Here is a 23,489-nt window from a genome sequence, read left to right on the forward strand (position 1 = left end):
GGAATGCCCCTGGAATGCTGGTATAGCTGGGGGTGGCATGCAAGCACCAGAGCACAGCTGGGCAACATGGCTGGATGTTGAGGGGCACCACAGTGGCTGGAAGCCAGCCGATTTGCCCTCCACAGGCATAAGTGCCCTGGAGAGGGTATTTATGCTGGCAAAATTCCACACCACATCCAGAGGGGATTCAGTCCCACACTCTGGGTTGTGCGACCGAACTGAGGTTGTGGTGTGCATATAATCACGCACAGACTGCTGATCTCTGTTTCTATGAAGATCCTTGAGATACTGGGCTTAAGTTGAGCAATTGGAAAAGCGTGTTCCTTTCTAGATGTACAAGAACTTCATTTGTTTCTGTGAGCATCAACAGGCATGACAGGAAAGGCTATCACATTGTTACCGACAGGATAATAGGAAAAAGATTTTCCTGAGCCCATCGCTGAATTACACTGGCTAAGGATCAGAGCAAAGAGGCCAGTATTGTCCAAAAGTCTCCATAAGGCCTGGAAAGAACGTGTACATATAAATGTGCTGATGTTTTACATGGTTTCCTTCTTGCCTTTGTCCCTTTTAAGATGTAATGTAAGCCCCTCAGTGTTGGATTCATTATTTGCCCAATGTTTAGGATTATACTTTAGTTGATGTTACTGTTAATTTAGGATACTCTTGCTTATATGTATATGTGCTTGTACTGTATTGGAGGTTCTTTAAGGTTTCCTCTAATGTTTAAGTTTAGAAATGTTATTTTAAATATTTGTATCTATGGGTAAAAGCAATAGCTTGTAGCAGCTGATATTAAGAGCCAAGGAAGCTAGCCTTGGAATTCAGTTTGGGCCAACACCCGGTAGATCTCTTTAACGGAAACAAAGATCCCTTTGGATTTACAAATTGAACCTGATAACACCACCCCAGATATCCCAGCTGTTGGAGAACATGCCAAGATCACCATTGGACCATTTGAACTTTCTTTTGTTGTGGGATTGAGGCGCGGGAGCCTCAGGTCATAACTCAAGGAAGCAGCCCATCTGTTAACCAGATTCCTGGGTGCGTTAAACAGGCTCACCCAGTTTTATGAATGGACTCTCTCCGCTCTCCATTTCAGCACTATCGTAAGGTCTCGCGGGAAGACGCCTGACAGCGAGATCTCATGGTCCCATTCATAAAGTTGTAATTGTACCTTTTCTTTTATGTGTTGATGTTTCTTTATTGTTGTATGGTAAGGGACCTGCCCCCTTTTGATGTGTCCCCTTGCCCCTTTTGATGTGTGTGTATAAAAGTTCTAGCGCTTGGCTACGAAAGCATGATTCTCTTGCCCAAGCTATAGCAACCACTTCCGAATAAAATATTTTGCTTTTGAAGAACACCGGCTTCCTACACCTCACTACGTTGCCTGAGCTGAAATCACTTAATATTACCGGAGCAGCAGCGGTAACAACATCTCTTTGCTCCCTGGTTTTGTGGTTTTATAACTGTTGCATACAAAAACTGGTGGAGAGATGCAGGTGGATAGAAAGAATCGGAGTTTCTGTTTCCATGACACCAGAGTTGCAGAAAACCGTGAGTCATTAACACTATCAGATTTCATTAAAGGTACAGGTACAAGCACCAGTCATTACTGACCCATAAGGAGAAGTCATGATGTTTACTGAGCAGACTTTGTTTATGGGGTGGTTTGCCACTGCCTTCCCCTGTCATCTACATTTTATCCCCAGCAAGCTGGGTACTCATTTAAATGACCTTGGAAGGATGGAATGCTGAGCCAACCTTGAAGCATTTACCTGAAACCAATCTCCGCTGGGATCTCAGGGAATCTGCTGCCTCTTAGAAGCAAATTGGGAATTTGAATTGTGAAGTCTGGGAAGCAGGGAATCTGCTGCCTCTTAGAAGCAAAAAAAGCAAATTTCCCACAAAAGAACAATGTAATGACTATGATGGGGTCATAAGAATAAAAAGTTCAAAGATCATGTCAAGTGGCTGGACTACAAATAAGTGACATTGTGAGTCATGAATCCACAAATGCCAAGGGCCTATTGTACATTACCTACATGTCCCAGTCCTTGGTGCCCTGACTCCATTAGGGTTTGTAGATCATAATTCTGCAAATCTGCATATAATTCCGAAGCCATGTAATTCAGTTTCTATTGGATATGTGCTCCACACTCTCTTCTAGAACCAGCAGCTTTATTCTCTTAGGTCGTTTCTGCACTGGCGGCAGAAGCGGCTGGCCACTGGCATAATTCATGCCAGTGTAGCCACAGAACCATTTGCATGGGACCATGTGGGCGCCCCCAAAGATGCTGCAGGCCACAGAGGCGGCTCCACATGGAGCCACCTCCGGTCTATGTTGTTTGCTTACCTTTTCTTCCCTCCAATGCTCTGGAGGGAGAGAGGGAGGGAGGGACATGCCCACGCTGCCCTCTGACCCCTGGGGATCGGAGGGCAGCATGGGTGTGTCCCTTCTCCCTCCAAAGCCTTGGAAGGAAGAAAAGGTAAGCAAACAACACAACAGGCAGCGCCTAAAAGCGGCACCCTCACACCGGTGCCCTTCGCACAGCACCGGCGGGAAGCTGCTGCTTTCCAAATAACTTGCTCATTCAGTGAGATAAGAAAGGAGCATTTCCCCACCGTTTTGTGGGGGACAGCACGGTGCTGCTGCGCTGAAGCAGTGGCAGCTGTGCGAACAGCGCCCTTGGGACAGTGTTTTTACCATCCCTAGGGTACTGTTTTTGGCCCGTGCAAAAATGGCCTTAGCTTCCCAGCCCATACTTCCCAGGCCCCCAACAAGCCACTTTTCTTCCCATTCCCACTCCACTCTTTAACTTATTGCCCTAGTTGTTCTTATCTTCTTGTCCCAATATAGTGTTTCTCTTTTCCTTAAATACTTTATTTCAATATATCCTTTTCTCATAAGTCTCTTAAGGTTAATTCTCTGATTCTTCTCTTGTCTTCAGATCTCCCTCACATGCCCTTCCTTTGGATTTGCATTTCTCAGGCCATTGCCTATTTGGAACCCTTCTGTCAGTCAGTTTGACTAAAGCTCCTTGTCCCTTCGTTCTGGACAGAGCTCTTCCTCATTCATTCTATCTTCACAACAACCTTGTGGGGGAGGTTATACAGAGAAAATGAATGCCTATGGTTTCATGTCAAGTAGGGAGTTGAACCTGAATCTCCCCAGTCTGACACTCTATTCACAGCCCCACACTAGTAAGCTATACACTGATATCCTGCTTGCCTTCCAATTCCTCCAAACACAGTACCTTCCCAATGATAATGTATTGTTGATATATTGATGCCTGTTAGGCCGTTTCATTTATAATCTACTTGTGTCTCCAAGGGGAACTCAAAGTGGCTTACAACATTCTCCCCCTCTGCATCTTATCTTCAGTACCACTATATGAAGAAGATTAAGCTGAGAGCTTGAGACTGGCTCAGGTTTTCCCAGCAAGTTTCCATGATATAGGGAGGAACTGAACTTTTGTCTCCCAGATCCTAGTCCTATACTCTATTACAGGGGTCTGCAACCTGTGGCTCTCCAGATGTTCATGGACTACAGTTCCCATCAGCCCCTGCCAGCATGGCCAATTGGCATGGACTACAATTCCCATCAGCCCCTGCCAGCATGGCCAATTGGTTGCAGACCCCTGCTCTATTACAATACCCTGCCTATTGGGTTCCCCCCACCTATCTACTTAATCTGCTTATGACATGAAATTTCCTTTCATCAAGGGGTACAAGTCAACTCATTAAAATTGGATGAGGGGGGAATAGAATTGCAAACATGTTTTTTTCCTATTGAAATGGATGAAAACAAATAAATGGAGGCAAAACATGCAAACATAACACAACCAAATTGTGTTTTAATGAACAAAAGAGGAACAAAAAAGTATTGCACAGTCCTACAAAGCATTTTCTGAAAGACAGAAAGCAGTAATTGCAAGCATGAATGCTGTTTGCATTGGACCAATGATACATGTCTGCAACAAGTATGCAAATTAAACAAAGCCTTAGGAATCCTTCTTTTTTTTCTAGAATATTTGTTTGCCCCATAAGGCAAAGAGTATCTTTGGATGGGGGATTTTAACTTGGGAAAGTTAAAGGGTTTCAGGGAGAAAGGGTTTCAAACAACCAGCACCCCTACTCAGAACGGTCAATCTTAGGGATGGGGAGATCTCACAATCTCCCACATTTTATCTATGTTGAGAATACACAGATATGAAAAATACTCAGAGAAAGTCCAGCTGTGAGAGATGCAAGCTGATGTTTGAGATTGCTTTTAAAAAATTGCAAGATGCCATAAACCTGAACTTCATAAAACTGTAAGGGCTTGGCAGAGAATAAAGTTTCAGTGAATGAGAGGCAGTGATATGCATCTGTAACTAAAAATAGTGAAGGCTCAGAATGCAGAAAATGTCAAAGGCCTGGAACCATTTACCTAGGAGTGGTGCAACAGCTTTCTTTGCTAGTGCATGCCTGTATATTTCACACCCAGCAATCTAGACCCTGGCATGATGAAAGACCACTTGCTGACCTACCAGCATTTCATCCTGATGCTTCTGACCTACATAAGAGAGATCCTGTTTATTACTGAGAATTGTTGGAGTTCATCAATGTCATAGACTTTAAAAAATAAAGATTTGGGGGAAAATGTTTGATGAATGTTTGGTAGTCACTATTCAAATTGATGGTAGTGTCAGCAAACAGATGGAAGATAGCAAATGTATTAGTCGGAGAACTGCAGTGCCAAATGGCAGTATGAGCACTCCTTTTTCACACAGTGGAAAGGAATGAAAAGTTTCCTTTACAGAGTGAACAAAACCTTAAACATATGAGGTTCAAATATCAAGAAATTGATAGAATTTGCTGCAGATGGAGAATCAGCAATTGCAGGGGAAGTTCCCAGTCTCAAGAAATGCTTAAATGACCAGTCCATGAGAAATTTTGACTTGGTCATTGTTTGAATCTTTCTGCAATGACTATCATTGCTACAGTCCCTCAGCTGAAAATCTGGAACACTAACCATTTTTAATATCTTACTGCTGTATATCAGCATAGTTTCATAACAATAATCTAGTAACCTTGAGATCATTAGTAGTTAGAAAGGGATAACTGATGAATTCACCAGACTGGCATTCTGGCCATTCTCTTGGACTCATCCTTGCTTTCTGATTGCTAAAGATGTATTTTGTCCTTTACCCTTGAGCCATAAACTCTCTCCTTTTCAAGACTCAACTAATTCATCTGATTTAGCCCCACTGAGCCATGTTTTTGCAACCTGAAGCTTGGATTCTTATGATGTCTTGGATTATTAGCTGGATTATTGCAACAACCCATGAATAACCATGTAGGTCTCCAACAGAATCTTGTAGAATGTGTCTGCCTGCCTCTAGATGAGTGTGAGGCACTGCACACATGCAATTCCAATTCTGAAGCAAGTACACTGATTACCCATCCATTTAAGATGCTGGTCTTGCCTACAAAGTTCTTCATAAAACCTTCATACCTTGAAGGACCACCTCTTCTTCTGTCACCCAAGATGCCACTTTAGAGCCTCTTATACTTTGCTTTCAGTTGCCCTGTTCACAAGTTAGAGTAAACATATGTGCAGTTTGTGTATAGTGTAGGGAATGAAAAGGGCCAGGCTTGCCTACCTGGAACAGTTGTCCCTAGCCCCTTTGCTGGGGTTTGTTGCTTTCTTGGGTCTCAAAACAGGAGGGGAGACCTGGTCATTCTAGTCCTCCATAATCCCACTAGGACCTGCTCCAGAGTTCCTTTTTTTCTGGGCAGCCTAACACTCCAGGAGCAGTCCCCCACCAATCCTTCCTGGCCCAGGATTGACATGGTTTAAGTAGCTCAGTGAGCCCTTTCCAAACTCTATCTCCCTTACCCCTGACCCTGGTTGGTTTCTGGGCTTGCAAGATTCTTTCATGTAGCATGAGCCAGTAATGAAAGCTCTTTGGGGGTACATGCAGATCTAGGATTGCATCAGCTCCAACTGGCCTTTAGGGACCACTGTTCAGCTATCTGAGTGGGACCTTGGTAGCCCATTTGCTGTTATTTCTGCCAGTGATGAAAACCACGTTGCAGCCACCATCATTGGCTTGAACCTGGCTTTTCTGGATCCTGCTGGCTGTTGGTATATCTACACAGTACCACATGGTTTCACGGTACAGGTGAGTAGTATCAATGGGAAGAATGTGGGGTGGGTGTCCCCCAACTACTGGGTCAATGCTGGCTATCAAATATGCAAAGTTAATACATATGTTGAGCAATTCAACCCCAGTACTGCCGAATGTGTGATACAAAACCTACATTTATCCAGATACTGGTCCCTGGTTTTGAATGAAAAATAAACATGCATTGGCTCTTCATTTACAGATTCAAGCTTGTACATACAAGTTGTATATGCATTCAGTATAATATTAACAGAAGTAGCACTGCTCGTGATTCAGCAGCTCTGGACTTATAGAGAAACATTGTTCATTTTCACTGATGCTCCCATCCATTTGGAATGGTCTTGTAGAGATTCCATCGTTTCCTTCTTTACCAACTTTCATAAACTACAATATGATACCCCTTTTATTGGTCATAAGCCATTACAACACAAGAACAAAAGTTTATAAATAAAAATGACAAGTATTAGCATAAAATTGTACATAATATGCAAGTTTAAATACTAAGAAAACAATACAATAAAATTTGTACGTGGTTGCATGTTTCATGTTCAAGTTTCTTGTTTAGCATGAAGCTTTCTAGCTGCCAAGGCAAAAAGTTATACCTTATCAAAAATGAATGAATCAGAATCTGACAGCAAAAAGTAGAGCTTCTCTAGATCTGTCAGGGAGATTAAACTTGATAATATCTTGGCATGGAATTTAACTCTTGGCTCTTAGAGAGAAGACAGAATAAAACATATTGTGACATGTTTTCTGGGACAGAAGCAGCACATATGCTGAAGCAAAATGCTATTGGGCCCTGGGAGAAACATCAGCCAACCGAATTGTCTAGTAATATAGAGAAGTAAACACCAGTCTCAGTTTTTTTGATGTGATATTGACTAAGCTTGAGCAATATGGAAAAAATCCGAGAAAATTTGGATTTGGCTTGATTCAGCTATAAAATTATCAGTTTGGCCGAATTAGCCAAATCCTCAATTTAGTATACCTGAATATATTCCTTTTTTCCTTTTTTGGACTGTAAGGGGTGCATTTTTAAGCTAGCGGCACCACAATTTCAGGGTATCTTCAGAAGACTCTCCTGATGCTATCAGCCAGGTTTGGTGAATATTGGTTCAGAGGGTCCAAAGTTATGGGGTGTATGTGGGGTGCACATTTTTAAAGATAGAGGCACCAAAATTTCAGGATATCTTCAGGAGACTCTTCTGATGATATCAGCCAGGTTTGGTGAATTTTGGTTCAGGAGGTCCAGTTATGGACCCTCAAAGGGGGTGCCCCATCCCCCATTGTTTCCAATGGAAGCTAACAGGAGATGGGGCTACCAATTTGAGGGTCCATAACTTTGGACCCCCTGAACCACACCTCACCAGTCCTGGCTGGTATCATCAGGAGAGTCTCCTGAAGATATCCTGAAATTTTGGTGCCTCTACATTTAAAAATGTGCACCCCACAGACACCCCATAAATTCCCCACAGGCTGCAATGGAGCCACTTCAGAGCACAGAATCTCCCAGCTCTTCAGCAAGTTCTATGTTGGGAAAAATTAATTGTTTTTCTCCCACCATAGACTTCAATGAGACCTGCTGTGCTGGAGATTTTATTACTTTTCAATGCTGGCTCTGTGCTGGAGATTTTATTGGGGGCTCTGGCGGGGATTTAGTTCTGGCTAGGCACTCATTCTGGGGGCATCAGCTTCACCTTCAATTGGGTGCCCTCAGCATTTGCCCCTCCCACGCAAACTTCAGCAAAGTTGGCTGATTCCTTTCAGGAGACTCAGCAGCAGCCCTGCAGGAAACTTGGTGCCTTTACCCAGAGCAAGACCCCCAGCACAGCTCCTCCTATTGAAATCTCTACCACAGAGCCAGCTGGGCATAACAGCAAGCCTCACCCCATCCCACACCTCTCACTGGTTTTTTGCACCACTGCAGAGCCATGGAAGGTGGGATGGATGATTGTTGTGTTCAGACATGTGGCTAAGGACTGTGATGGGATCATGATTTGGGGGTGGCCAAGTGGAAAAATCAGGAAGATCTATGAGAATTCATGTTTTTCAAGCATGTTTCTCCAGCTTCCCAACTGCCCATGAGTGACACAGTCCACTGTCCATTATTTCAAGTGCCTTCTTTTCAAGTGTGTGTAGTGGGGTGGCAAGTAAGGAAAGGGGAGGGAGGGGAAGGGGAGGGAAAACAGCATTGAAAGAAGCATTGTTTTGTTTGCCTAAATTCGGCATGGATGGGGGGGGGTTAAAGGGAGAGCTCCCTTTAAATCTCCACCCCCCCCCCCCATCCATGCCAAATTTAGGCAAACAACACTGTTTTTGCTGTTTAAAAGGAGCCCATGAAGCACTCCCACCCCCCACCCCACCCCAAATCCATGTGAATGCCCAAATTGCGATTTAGATTTGGGCGTTCAAATGGATTTGGATCCAGCTTGGTTTCAGGCCACTTGAAATCAGCCTAAATCTGAGCCAAATTGCCTTAATTGGGCCTGATTTGGGCGTTTATTGACCTAATATTGACCAAATAAGGGGAACTAACATGATTGCTCTTGAATAATTTGAACCATGACTATTATTTTAAGAATTGAGTTCTGATGAGTTAGCCAACAGATACAGGGAACATCTTTGCATTCTTGGGCCATTTGATTTTAATTTGTGGCTATTTATAGGTTGGGGGTGGTTGGACTGTTTGTAATGTTTTTTACAATATTATAGCCCGCTTTGAATGGAGTGAAGAACTTGGATAAAAACTTATAAATACATCAGTATTGAGCTGCTAATTACTTCTCCCTCAAAGTAAAATGATTTCTATAGCATCAGGATGTGAATGTATGCATCAGTGCCATCTCAATGAAGTAAAGCATATCTGGTTTTCAGAAAACATGATCAAAGCTTGAGAAGCAGACATCTGAGGCTTTCGGGGTGGTGTCAGGAATAAAAGTAAACATGGTCAATAGAACTTATGGGGTATCTCCTAGCTGTCTTCCAATACTGTAGAAACAATTGTAGCACAAAGACCCTATCTCTTCTGATTTCTATACATTCAGACCTTCAGATGTGAGAATTCTACAGGGGACAAAGTCACTTTGTCCCATTAACCATGAATTAAAATCCAAATTAAACATTGCCAGTCATACTGAAAGCAGAAGAACACATTTATTTGATCGAACAGTTAGAATGCATGGGTGATTTGAGTGGAAAATATGCAAGAAGCAGAACAGTTTTTAGCAGCACGCCTCCATTCTTAACAGAACACTGTGCTGCCTGTTATCCAAAATCTGCTATCAATACAGTCACTCACACAGCAAGACAGGAACAGTTGTCTGCCAAGCTCTTCCCAGGAAACGATAGCATATCTGAAACATATGAACAGTGGATAGTGATGTCTGAAAGTCCTCATTTCCCACAGGGGAACAGCACAATCTGTTTTAGGTCTGTGCATCTTTGCCAGGTGTTGGCCATAATTGCTGGTCTGGGCCATTAACCTTTTAATAACAGGTTCGGATGGTGGTGGGATTCAAACAGTGGCGCTGCCGCACACATGCACCTCCAGTCCCTATTGGGCAGGGAGGTTGCTTTAGTAACCCCTTCTCAGCACTCAGAAAAATTAGTAACCACTTCTAGAGAAGTGGTGAGAACTGGTTGGATCCCACCTCTGGCAGTAGCTATAACTTTCTCACCACACTCAATGCAAACTGAAAGAATGATGTCACTGTGGTCTTGCAGAGTCTAACCAAACAACAACATCGAGAGTTATATAACTTAAGTTGTTCAGAATGGCACTGCTTGTTAAAGTTCACACTCTGTTTCTGCCTACTTTTTCCAGCCAGGGACATTACCCATCGGAAACAGAAATATATGGGATTTGATTAAAAAATGGAAATCCAGATTTTTATTGTCTTTGAGCAAAATCAAAGTGCTAAACTTCTTTAAATCAAAAACATCATAGCATCACATTATTTATGCACATTTGCATTTTCAGATAAGTAAACTGTGCAGCATTTTTAAAACTATGCAAAAGTGCATTTTTTACTCTTTAAATCAGCATGGAAACCCCTTTTTAATGTTTTGACAATGAATATCAAACTTGAATTTAAATGTGTTTGTTATATTTACTTTTTAAAGTATGAGATCTGACTTGATGTGTTTTGTTCTCTTCTTTTATATTTTACCACTTTAATCTCTTTACTGTGTCAGCTTTGTATGTATAATTTTGAAAAAAAACACCATAAAAATGATGTTTTGAGTTCATTTCCCTTCCTTAAGTGAAAATTCCTTTTCAAAGGCATGTTTACACACTTACATGTTAGGTTGCCTTGAATTCAGTGTTTCAGATTTGGTTAAAACAGAAGGCTCAGACTCAGATCCTTTGAAACTGTGTTGATCACTTTTAAATCTTTTATTAATGTGTTTCTCAATTCTTTGCTGCACTGATTGTCCATATTTATGATTTTCAATTGCACGCAAGTACATAAATATACAGTAAAAAATAAACATGTTGAAAATGATACAATTGCTCCTTATTCCCCACCCTGTTGTGCATACAGAGCCCGAACTATGAAGAGATGTTGTCAAGAATACAAAGGGGGCCAAGTGCATAGGGAGTATACAACAGGGTTCTGTCCCAGTACTATTCAATATTTTTATCAATGACTCGGATGATGGAATAAAGGGCATGCTAATCAGATGACACCAAATTAGGAAGGGTAGCTAATACCCCAGAGGACAGGATCAGCATTCAAATGACCTGGACAGATTAGAGAGCTGAACAAGAACTAACAACATGAATTTCAACAGAGATAAATGTAAGATACTACAGTTATGCAGAAAAAAATAAAATGCACAGTTATAGGATGGATGACACCTGGCTTGACAACAGTACATGTGAAAGGGATCTGGAAGTCTTAGTAGACCACAGCCTGAAAAAGAGTCAGCAGTGCGATGGGAAAGCCAATGCAATTCTGGGCTGCATCAATAGGCATATAGTGTCTCAACTGAGGGACGAAATAGTATGTCTCTATTCTGCATTGGTCAGACCTCACCTGGAATACTGTGTCCAGTTCACAATTCAAGAAGGATATTGACAAGCTGGAATGGGTCCCAAGGATCAGAATGGTAAAAAAAAAAAAGGTCTGGAATCTGCGGCCTACAAGGAGAGACTTTCCACACATGGGCGGAAACGAGCCTACACCAGCATAATTTATGCCGGTGGAGGCTCAGGGACCATTCACACACTAGCGTGCAAGCGGCCCCTACTCCCTCCCCAGCCGGAGAGGCAGCTCCGCATGGAGTCGCCTCTCGGTCAGCCCTCTCCTCTCACCGTCATGTCCAGTGTCACCCTGGAGGGCTGCAGGGACCCGCCCACACTGCCCTCCAACCTCCAGGGGTTGGAGGGAAGCATGGGCAGGTCCCTGCAGCCCTCCAAGGCGACGATGGACATGATGGTGAGTGGAGGCGACAAGGGAAGCAGCATCTTCGCACCATGCCGATGGGAAGACACTGCTTTGCAAAAACCTCGCTAGACAACCTCGCTTCACGCTGCTTTCTGGCGGCCAGGACAGCGCTGCTGCCTCCTGTGCGAACAGCAGCCCAGGGATAGCATTTTTGCCGTCCCTGGGCCGCTGTATATTGCCCATGCAGAAAGGGCCTTAGAGAGCTGGGTCTGTTTAGACTGGAGAAAAGAAGGTTAAGGGGTGAAATGATAGCCTTGTTTAGATATTTGAAGGGATGTCATGTTGAAGATGGAGCATTCCTATTCCTAAACAATAGGAAGAATTTCCTGATGGTGAGGGCTGTTTGACAGTAGATTACACAGCTGCAGAGTGTGGTGGAATCTCCTCCTTCGGAAGTTTTTAAGAGAGGCTGGGTGGCCATCTGTCAGGAGTGCTTTGACTGTGTATTCCTGCATGCCAGGGGGTTGGACTTGTTGGCCCTTGTGGTCTCTTCCAACTCTATAATTCCATCTCCAGACCAAAGCACAAAGGATCCAAACAGTGCTTATATTACCAGAGGAGAAATTTCCCACCTTCCCTCATGCCTCAGCACACTGATATCCTGAAAATACTGCTTCTAGAAGACATGGGACTTTTAGTAAAAGCATGGGTGAAAAAAAGAAATCTACAGTAGAAGAATGGCTTCTGACTAGACTCATGGGAAGCTAGGGATGGGCAACGGTAGACTATCATGTCTGATCCTTTCTGCTTGTGTGTTTATATGTACATTGTCTTTAGGCACACAACTTCTGTAGCAGGGTATAATGCCATGCAGCCCAACCTTCAAAACAGTCATTTTTTCCAGGGGAATGATCTTGGTCAGCAGGAAATCAACTATAATAATGGAATATCTCTAGGTGCTACCTGCAGGTTGGCAACCCTACCTGCTGTTGATTAAGACATCAGGCAAGGAGCTCCAATTGCTGTTACCAGTAGGAATAATAAGCAAAGAAGTCATTTGTTTAATACTTTTTCTAACAAATTATGTCCACAACAAGCCTACTGTGAGTTTAGTATGCCAGATTACGAGCCTGAATTCATGATAAACAATGATGAATACAAAATGTGGTGTGGATTCCTTTAAAATTCTCAAAAGCAGAGGGGTTCTTTTTCTTGGTTGCCAACTTTGGATACTTTGAAAAACACATACTACAAAGATACCTTTCAGGAAAAGAGGCACATGCACATTGTATTTAGGAAATTATACCTGAACACACAATGAGGAATGACAATCAGCCTGTAGGCCTGGATGGCAGTATCTTGACAGCTTGATCTAGAGAGGTTTGCCTCATATCTCCGTGCCTGCTGTGCGATCTGTATGATATGAAAACTAAACAGGCTCTCTGGCAGCTATAAAAGAAAATCCAAATCTGTATTGTAAATGTCAACTAAATTGCTGGCCAATAAAGGCCTGGATTTTGCTGGCAGAATGAGTAACTCAAGTGCATCATCAGTTATTTATTTTTGAACAGGAGTCTTGCTACTCAATGATCAGTTTAACAAGTGAAACTCATGCCCAAACTAATTTGATTAGAGGTTATTGTCAATCAAAACAGCCTTGAAATTGGTAATATGATCTGGAAACTATAGTAAAAACCATGATATGGAGGCCATATTGAAAAACTACTATGATTCCTTCCCAGAGAGTCAGGAGCCTCATTTGAATGTTACAGTGAATGCACATACAAACTATAAGTTCATGCAGGTGCCTAATTATAAGGAAAAGTCAACACACATTCATTTGATAAATGAAACCAGGACCAGTATTTGGATAAATGTGAGGTTTAAATTCCACATTCAGGTGTACATGCATTAAATATAACATTACTCACATGTGCAAAAAACAATTAAATACACTATACACAGATTGTACATGCATTCTCTGTAATTTGTGAACAGGGCTAGAGTGTCAGACAAGAATTTAGGAGACCCAGGTTTGAATCCCCACACTGCCATGGAAGCTCATTGGGTGACCTCAGCATAATCCACCTTACTTGTTTATATGAGAATAAAATTGAAGAGACTAATATTTTAACCCATTTTGAGTCTCCATTTGTAAGAAAAAGGGGATATTCCATCCTATTTGTCCACAGATGCTCTGGTAAGTAAAGAGATAGATTTATATATTTAATATTAATGTTAATTTGGTTCCCTGAAGCAAGAGGCTTCTGTTTTGTTTTTACAGATTCTCAACCAGGTGAGTACACAACTGTCAGTGTTACTGATACAAAGTAAACATTTTGTTGGAGGGCATTACTGAATAATACTTTACAAAAGCAATTGAATACTACAAACTGAATCGGACTGAAAAGGAATAAATATGAAAAACCATGAACAAACCACTAGATATTATAAAACACTTGAAAAAAGAAGTTGAAAACATGATAGCAACTTAATGCATATTAGCCAATCTAAACCTAATTGTTAAATCATTGTCATCTTACCTCCCTTCTGTCCTTAGCTCTCACTCAGTTTCTGAACAAGCAAGCTGATACATTTCATAGCTACCTATCCAGGGATCCACAAGAGTTTCAGAGGCAGGACTTTCACAGGCTTAGAAGCATCTTAGCTGTCAAACTCCTGAAAATTAGGACGGCAGGGCAGAGTAAGAATAGGCCTTTGAAGGCCTCAAAATATCCTTAAAGTATGAGGAAAAGGCTGCTTCTGACCTAAAAAGAAAGAAAAATTGCTACCAAAACCTGGCATCCTCTTGGACATTTCTACGTTTTCACAGTACACTGTACACAGGGGATGGACAGTATCATGGTGAAACATAAATCTTCAGAGGTAGAGACACAGGCATGGACTTAATTTTTCCCTCATTCTCTGTTTACTTCAGCACCCAGAAAACAGGGAAACCTGATACCCATAACATCTTCCCATTAACAAAAAAAACCCCCAAACAATGTGTTAGTCTGCGCTCTTCTTATCAGTTATGAAACTGGTTTCATTTGTCAGAGTTGCGTATGTTTGTCAGGTGTTTATTTGTCAGTATTCATGCTTGGTCAGCAATCAACAGCACATTCAGGGACCTTCCAATGATGAGCTTCAGGGTTGGGATTCAAGAAAAAGTCCTCTTGAATAACATGATTGGACATGCTAACAGGGGGCGGGATTGGTTTGCCTGTGTGTGTGGAACCCTGTGCAATTTGGTTCTCTTGGCATTTCAGCAGCTGCTTATCTTAGCTTAGTTGACAAAGTTAATATTTCAGTTGAAACAACAGTGTCTGAGCTTCTAAACATGAATCCATAGATACTCCCTGTTATGGTCACACAAAATAAGATAAAATGGACAGGCATCCACAGTTTTTACACTACATAGTATCATGTGGGGCCAAACATCATTGAGGTTTTCTTGTGGGAGGGGTCTTCCCTTGTTAAAAAAAACCCATTTGGACAAGTTTTAGACAAGTATTGGGTAAGTTGCCCCCTTTACGAAAGCTTTACAGAAGCACTTTGGAGTATTGCTTTCCCAATGTTTACAGCTACTTGCAATTAGATATTCCTCATGGAATGCACAACTGTTTGGTGCTGTATCATTGCAATTTCAGCAGAAGTCACAATTTTTAATGGCAAACTACACAGAATCAGGGTCTGAAGTCTATTTTGTTCAAAGATGGAGGCTGTAACTTGGCCAGTCCTATAAATAGTTACTGCCTTGTAAGTGTGTACTTAGTGGACTGGTACACAGGGTATAAGATATTCATGTTGCTATTTTGGTTGCTCCCAATTGTGAATGAGCTGCACAGTGTTACTTGTTTAGAGTATTAGACTAGGATCTAGGAGACCCAGCTTTGAATCCCATTGTCCCACGGAAGCTTGCTGGGTGTAAGGGTCTGTTACTCTGGTCAATAATTGAGACTCAGGGAAGGTTCAAGAGCTTTATTGAACTGTGTCAGGACCTTAGCTGTTTTCTTAAAATATAAACCTTATATAATGTCTCTTAGTAGACAAGATCCAACTTCGCTATAGCCTAGCACTGGGGAAACAAAGCCTCATAAGACAGCAGGCAGACATGTGGTATATGCAGTGTCTCACATTTCTATCTGTAGTATATGCTGACATTTTTATTGAATCTATTATACACAGCTAATATGTCCCCCCAACATTTATTTTTTTGGCCTTCTGCAGCCCTGGATACCAATGGAGAAAAGTCCCTAACTATCTTGTTGGCCATGAAATTGCAAACAACATTATTAAAGGGAGTCTAAAGTCAATTTATATATTGTAGTGGAGCTGCCAACATTCCATCACTTTTCTGTCATCACTTTCTACGTTTAACAGTAATGTAAAAGCAGCACTCATGTAAGTCACTCAGATTACACAGCTACCTCCCATACCAGAACTTCACATCTAACTAGGACACCTGACATTGGTACCCATGTGATCCAGGAAATATACCTGACTGGTGTTTATACATGGGAACCAGTCATAGACAACACTCAACATAGTGCTGAGGTAATATGTACATTGTACTTAATGGAAGCCTTAATGTAGCTGTCCTTGAACATTAAGAATATTGTATTGTCGAAGGCTTTCACGGCCGGATTCAACTGGTTCTGGTGGGTTTTCTGGGCTGTGTGGCCGTGGTCTGTTCCTAACATGTTCCTAACGTGTTCCTAACGTTTTGCCTGCATCTGTGGCTGGCATCTTCGAGGTGAATCACAGAGGGAAGTCTGTTACACACTGTGTCCAAAGAGAAGGAAATGTTTGGGGTATATATTGTCCATGTCCCAGGGTGGGGAACCAATCAGTAAGTGTTTGGGTGGAACTTGACATGCAAAGATGTGGTTGATAGTATTGTATTGCAGGTGGGGCTTATCAGTCCAGGGAGTGATTCACCTTTTCATGCCCTGCAGCAGCAGTAGTATTGGTGAATGCAAATCCTGTGTTTGGGTGGAGTCCATTGTTCATGAACGTAGCATACCCTTGGGGTTTGCTTTTGGTGTTTTTAAGTACTGGTAGATAAGTTTTGCTAATTTTCAAAGTCTCTTCTTTCCTGTTGAAATTGTCTTGGTGTTTGTGAATTTCAATGGCCTCCCTGTGCAGTCTGACAAAGTAACCTTCTGAATTGTCCATAATTTCAATGTTTTCAAATAAAATGTTATGTCCAGTTTTGTTTAAGACATGATCTGCAACTGCAGATTTTTCAGGATAGTTAAGCTGACAGTGTCTTTCGTGCTCCTTAACACGAGTTTGAATGCTGCATTTTGTTGTTTCTTAATAGACCTTTCCACAGCTGCAGAGTATGAGATAAACTCCTACAGAAGTGAGGGGGTCTCTCTTGTCCTTTGCTGAGCGTAGCATCTGCTGTATTTTCCTGGTAGGTTTGAAGAATGTTTGTAGGTTATGTTTCTTCATCAGTTTCCCTATTTGATCAGTGATTCCCTTGATGTATGGTAGAAATATTTTTCCTGTGGTGAGCTGTTTCTCCTCAGTCCTCTGGGTTATCCTGGTCTTAAAGCTCTTCTGATTTCTGTTGTGGAGTAATCATTAGCCTGCAGAGCCCAGTCTAGATGATTGATTTCATCAGGGAGGAGGTGAGGTTCACAAATTCATTTTGCACAATCTGTCAGAGTTTTGATTATGCCCCTTTCCTGTTGTGGATGGTGATTGGAGTTTTTATGTAGATACCGGTCTGTGTGTGTCGGTTTTCTGTATACTGTGTGGCCCAATTGGTGGTTGGGTCTGCGAAAGACCAAGACATCTCGAAAAGGCATTTTTCCTTCTTTTTCAGTTTCCATGGTAAATTGGATGTTTGGGTGGATGCTGTTAAGGTGGTCCAGAAAGTTCAGCAGTTCCTCCTCATCATGGCTCCATCCACAAATTGGAACCAAATCAGGAAACCCGCAACAGGGCCAGGGTGGTGGAGTGGTGATGGTCATCTGGAATTCTATCTCCTTTCAGACATCCCTCGCCCCACATATCGAAGGAATAGAGTGCTTGGGCCTCCATTGGGATTCCTTGGTGAGGTTGGTTGTTCTGCTGAAGTACCAATCGCCTAGTGCGCCGGCAGACAGCCTGGCGTGGCTGCTAGAAGTGGTCGCTGACTGGGCGTTGTGGTTCCCTAACCTCATACTGTTGGGGGACTTTAACGTCCATGTCAATGCAGCCTCCTCCTTGGTCGCTGCGCACCTACTGTCATCCATGGCGACACTAGGCCTCTCCCTAGTGAACATCAGAACTCCCACACATCAAGGAGGCCATACTCTTGACCAAATACTGGGGACTTCCGGTCAGAGATGGCGACTGGCGAACGTCTCTGAGAGAAGCTCCAGAGAATCTGTCCTAATCTCAAAGACCCCCTGTTTAGGGGCTCACAAATTCTTCTCCCATAGGATGGAGGAGTGCAAGTAGCGAAGGTAAGGAGCAAATTGGCTGAGTAGTCAATTCTGCTCCCTCCTTAAACCAGCAAGAAAGGGACAGCCAAATTGGAAGAAGCCAGAGCCATAACGCAGACTGCCTAGAGCATACGTGATAGCGAACTAAGAAGGATCATGACGGCTCTTCAACCTGTAATGAAACTGACTGAACTTTTTATCGGACTTATCTTACCTCAATCGGTGTGCGACTGAAACGGAGCGGCGCGTGGGAAAACCCGAGGAAGTCATGGAAGGCTGCGCTTGATCGCTTCGGAAACAATCCGCTGCCCCGAAGAGAGGAGAGGACGGGAAGTTGCCAGAGCGCGGGGAAGAGAGGCAGACGTCCAACGCGGTGGTAAGGAGGCCGGCTGGGACCCCGGGAAAGAAAAGAGGAGACCCGAACGTTAGCGGAGGAACTGGCACAAAGCCAGAAACTCTCCAATTCTCCCCCTCCCTTCTCTCAATGAGGGAGGGATGAACTTGTAAGGGATCCCCTGGAAGTTAAACACAAACCCAATAAGGAGAGGCAAAACAAAGGAAGTGAAAGGGACTCCAGCCAATGAGAGTGTGAAAAACAAAGCAAAGCGTCACCAGGCAAAACCGGAAAAGAAACCATAGATACAAGAGGGATAGAACGAATAGGCACTCTCAATGATAACTAAGTAATAGCGACCTATAGTTATGAGGAGATAAGATCGCGATCGCTGTTTAAAGAACAGGACGGAAAAGTTAGATCTCCTGACAGCTCACAAGATAACTGCCATCAGCAACACAGAAAGCGAGATTTAAAACGAACTGTATAACGTTGTGGACTGTGGAAAAATTAAATTAAAGCCGGTGAGCAATTTTTTCTTTATTCCTTTCCCCCTTTGATAATGAGTACCAGGAAGAGCGCCATGGAAAATAAGAGTACTAAAATGACAATGAATTTGGCTGGTGCCACTTCAGAAAAAAATTCAGATAACGAGTCCAGACTTGAACAAATGATGGAGACAATATTAAATAAACAAAACGAAGCTACAGAACAATTGACAAAGTTCCAAAGAGAAACACAGGAACAATTTGCTAGGATGGAGCAAGAAATGAAAGCCATTAAACAGGACATGAAAGGAAATGCTGCACAATTTAAAAAAATAGATGACACTGAAGGAAATAAAAACTGCAATAAAGGACAATGCAGAAAAGGTGGAGGAAGTGGATGAAAAGGTGCTGACTCTCAGAGAGCAATTTGAAAGACAGAATGACTATATGGCCATAATGGAATACAAACAAAAGGAAACCTTTCTGAGAATACGAGGACTACCGGAAAAAGACAACGAAAACTTACTGCAAAGAATTTTACCTATGCTTAGCCAAGTATGGAGCCTAGAAGAAGATGATGCTGTCAGGGAAATTGACAGGCTGTATAGAGTGAACTCTAAAATTGCAAGAGACAGAAGGCTCCCAAGAGATATAATTATAAATTGTGTCAGGAAAAGCATGCGGGATGAAATTTTAAGATTCCACTCTACATCTAGAATCCAACTGGAAGGAAAGGACATGATCATCCTGAAGGAGATACCTGCAGTAATTAGAAGGAAAAGGAAAGACTATACACAACTTGTGGACACATTACGTTTAAACAACATCTCATTTAGATGGAACATACCCGAAGGTCTCTTCTTTCAGCTTGACTCCAGGAATTACAATATCAACACAGTGACCAAAGCCCAGGATTTCCTGACGAAGAATAAGAAAAATCTTAAATATCTTGACAACTAGGTGGTAAGGTTTTTACCTGATGTTTAACTGTAAAATCATAACTTGGAATGTTAACGGCTTAAACAATGTGATTAAGAGGAAAAAGGTATTTAATCAACTTAAACAGGGAAGGTATGATGTGACTGGTCTGCAGGAGATGCATATCAAACAAGAACATGAAAGGTACTTACAGAATTCCGGACTGGGGTCGCTTTTCCATGCAGGTTTACCTGGGGAAAAAAAGGGGGAGTTGCACTATATATTAAGGACAGGTTAAAACCAAGAGAAATATATAGAGACCCAGAGGCAAGATATATAATAGCTGAAATTGAATGGAATAACGAAAAAATTTGGTTGGTGGCAGTATATGCTCCAAACAACAACAAGGCCCAATTCTATCAAGGATTATACAATCACTTAATACAACTGCACCCCCAAAAATGGATTTTCCTAGGAGACATGAATGGGACAGCAGACCCCAAGAAGGATAGGAAAACAAATAAAGGGAAAAATGACAATAAGAAAGTAGCAATAGAGGGTAAATTACCGGCCTCCTTTTTTCAAATTGTTAAAGATTTGCAATTGGTAGACATATGGAGAGAAAAAGCAGGATCCTCATTAGAATTTTCTTTCTATTCAGACAGACCCAAGACCCTCACGAGGATAGATATGATATGGGCTCCCAAATCCTTATGCTCTATAACTAATAATATTAAAATTGGAAACAGAGTTCTTTCAGACCATAGTCCAATTACTTGGGAAATAGGTCAACATAAAAGGAAAAATGTTTGGAATATCAAAGACTGGGTGCTGAATAACACTAAGTGCAAAGAGAAACTAGATAAAGAACTACAAGAATACTGGAAAGTAAATAAAAACTCAATACAGAATAATGGAATAATTTGGGATGCACACAAGGCAGTGATGAGGGGTTATATACAAAGTGAGGAGATTAAGATGAACAAGCAAAAGAAAGAAAAGAGAAAGAAGTTAGAGGAAGAACTTCATAAATTAGAAAAGGAAGCAGAAAAGAAAGGAGACTGCAAAAAATTAAGAAATAAAATTAACTTTCTTAAAGATCAACTAAATTTGCTAATTACAAAGGATACAGTAAGAAACGAAATATATATATATAAAGCAAAAGTACTACACTCAGGGCAATAAACCAGGAAAATGGCTCGCCCTAAAATTAAAGAAAAGACAAGAACAGAATATAATTTTTAAACTTAAACATAACTCTCAAATAATACAGAAACAGGAACAAATTAAGGAAATAATCAAAGATTTCTATAGCCGACTGTATGAAAGGGAAAATATTAAAGAACAAGAAATGAAGGAATATTTAACTAAACAACCCCCCTTTAAAATATCGCAAGAAAACTTAGAGAGTCTTAATAAGGAAATAACCAAAGAAGAAATAGTGGAAGCAATCAAAAAATTGAAAAACAAAGCCCCAGGACCAGATGGCATCACAGCTGTATACTACAAAAAATTTACAGATACATTAATAGACCCCTTGGAACAGCTACTTAATGAAGTTCACAGGGGCATAACTATACCGGAGTTCTGGAAACAAGCTGTGATCTCCCTATTACCAAAAACATCAGATGGGGTACCTGAACCTAAGGACTATAGACCAATCTCGCTTTTAAACATTGATTACAAAATATATACAACCATTTTAGCAAACAGACTTTAAAAAGTTTTAAACCAATACATAACAGAGGAGCAAACTGGGTTCCTGCCTGGCAGAACAATTTCACATAATGTTAGAACAGTTATTGATGTTATTGAGATATTAAACACTAATCCACAATTAGCTATGGCTACAATAAGTCTGGACGCAGAAAAAGCCTTCGATAGGGTGAATTGGGAATTCCTAACAACAACACTGGAATATTCAGGAATAACAGGACCCTTCTTGGAAGGTATAAAGAATATATATACAAAACAAGAAGCGCAGATAAAAATAAATGGAGAACTGACTGAGAAATTTGAGATCAAAAGAGGGACGAGACAAGGGTGTCCTCTGTCACCCCTGTTATTCATAGTAACATTAGAACCCTTAATAAAAGCTATACTAAATGATGAAATAATTAAAGGTCTACAATATAAAGGAATGAAATATAAACTAAAAGCCTATGCAGATGATATAATATGCTTCCTTGATGACCCACATACCAAAAGCAATAGATTTATGGAACTAATAACACAATATGGGGAAGTTGCAGGATTTAAGGTTAACAATTTAAAAACCAAAATGTTGATAAACAATCTAAGCTCAAAAGAAGCAACTGTAGTGGAAAAAATAACGGGATTTACAATAGCCAAAAAGATAAAATATTTAGGAATATGGCTAGAAAACAAGAATTCGAACATATTAAAAAACAACTACGACACTCTGTGGCAAGCGATACGACAAAAAATGACCACATGGACAAAGCAAAATTTTTCACTATATGGGAAAATATCAATTATCAAAATGTCAATTCTCCCGAAGATGATGTATTTATTCCAAAACTTACCCTTGATTACCACACTTAAAACTTTCAAAAACTGGCAATCTGAAATAACTAAATTCTTATGGGGGGGAACTAAACCCAAGGTTAAATATAAATACTTAATAGATGAGAAGTATAGAGGAGGATATGGATTGCCTGACCTGCAGCTATATCATGACTCTGCAGCGGTAGCTTGGGTGAAAACATGGATTAACCTGAATAATTACAAATTATTAAATGTGGAGAGTTATAATAATCAAATGGGATGGCATAACTATATATGGCCTACCAACGAAAAAGGGGAAATAAAAGACAAACTGTTCAAGAATCATATAGTAAGAAATGGGCTCATCAAAATCTGGACTAAATATAGGAAGATATATTACATAAAAATCCCAATTGGTTATCTAGGATGGAGGGACTTCAAATAAAAGATAGAAACAACAACAAAGACTGGCTAACATATAAAGATATAACTATTATGATGAACGGTAAATTAGTTATGAAACCAAGGAACAGGATTAATATTGTAGGATACCCTTGCCACTGGTACACATACTTACAACTACAGAATTGCTGGGCTCAAGACACTAAACTTTGGGGCATTAACCAAAATCAGACAGAACTAGATGGGATACTATTAGGAGACAACAAAAAGAATATCAGCAAACTCTATCAGTGTCTATTAACTCAAAAAACAGAAGATGAAATAGTAAAACCTAATATGATAAAATGGGCAGAAAATGTGAACATGGTTATACCTCTTTCTAAATGGGAGAAATATTGGAAAGAAAATTACAAATTCACACCTAACACGAACCACTGGGAACATAATTTAAAGTTATTTTATAGGTCTTATATAACACCAACAATTTTACATAAAATAGACAAAAAATACTTACCTCAATGTTGGAAGTGTAATACTGATGTGGGAACTTTTTTCCACACCTGGTGGACCTGTAAAAAAATAAGACAATACTGGTCATTAATTCATACAGAAACAGAGAAAATAATTTTAAAAAGGTTCAAAAAAGATCCACTAACCTATTTGCTGGGTCCCGCATTAGCAGAGGAGTCCTTTGACAAAATGCAATTACATGTATTATTCCATCTAATTTTAGCAGCTCGCCTCACCTTGGCAAAGACATGGAAGACAGATCGTATCCCAACATTGGAAGACTGGATTACAAAGGTCCAACAACTTTTTATAATGGACAAAAGCTC

The 23,489-nt window shown here is 41.0% G+C and overlaps 1 protein-coding gene across 1 annotated transcript; it reads left to right on the forward strand.

Moving 5' to 3' along the window:
- Positions 1-19,069: 19,069 nt before the first annotated feature.
- On the forward strand, positions 19,070-23,489 carry LOC125433238. The gene is made up of 2 exons (XM_048497728.1): positions 19,070-19,788; positions 23,387-23,489. Exon 1 carries the CDS (start codon positions 19,162-19,164, stop codon positions 19,783-19,785), a length of 624 nt encoding a protein of 207 aa, XP_048353685.1. The 5' UTR covers positions 19,070-19,161; the 3' UTR covers positions 19,786-19,788; positions 23,387-23,489.

The sequence above is a fragment of the Sphaerodactylus townsendi genome, linkage group LG05, assembly GCF_021028975.2.
Source record: "Sphaerodactylus townsendi isolate TG3544 linkage group LG05, MPM_Stown_v2.3, whole genome shotgun sequence".
Classification (NCBI taxonomy): Eukaryota; Metazoa; Chordata; class Lepidosauria; order Squamata; family Sphaerodactylidae; genus Sphaerodactylus; species Sphaerodactylus townsendi.

Excerpts from the sequence above, each read along its gene's own strand:
- LOC125433238 (XM_048497728.1), top strand. The coding sequence starts at position 19,162 with ATGACACTGAAGGAAATAAAAACTGCAATAAAGGACAATGCAGAAAAG.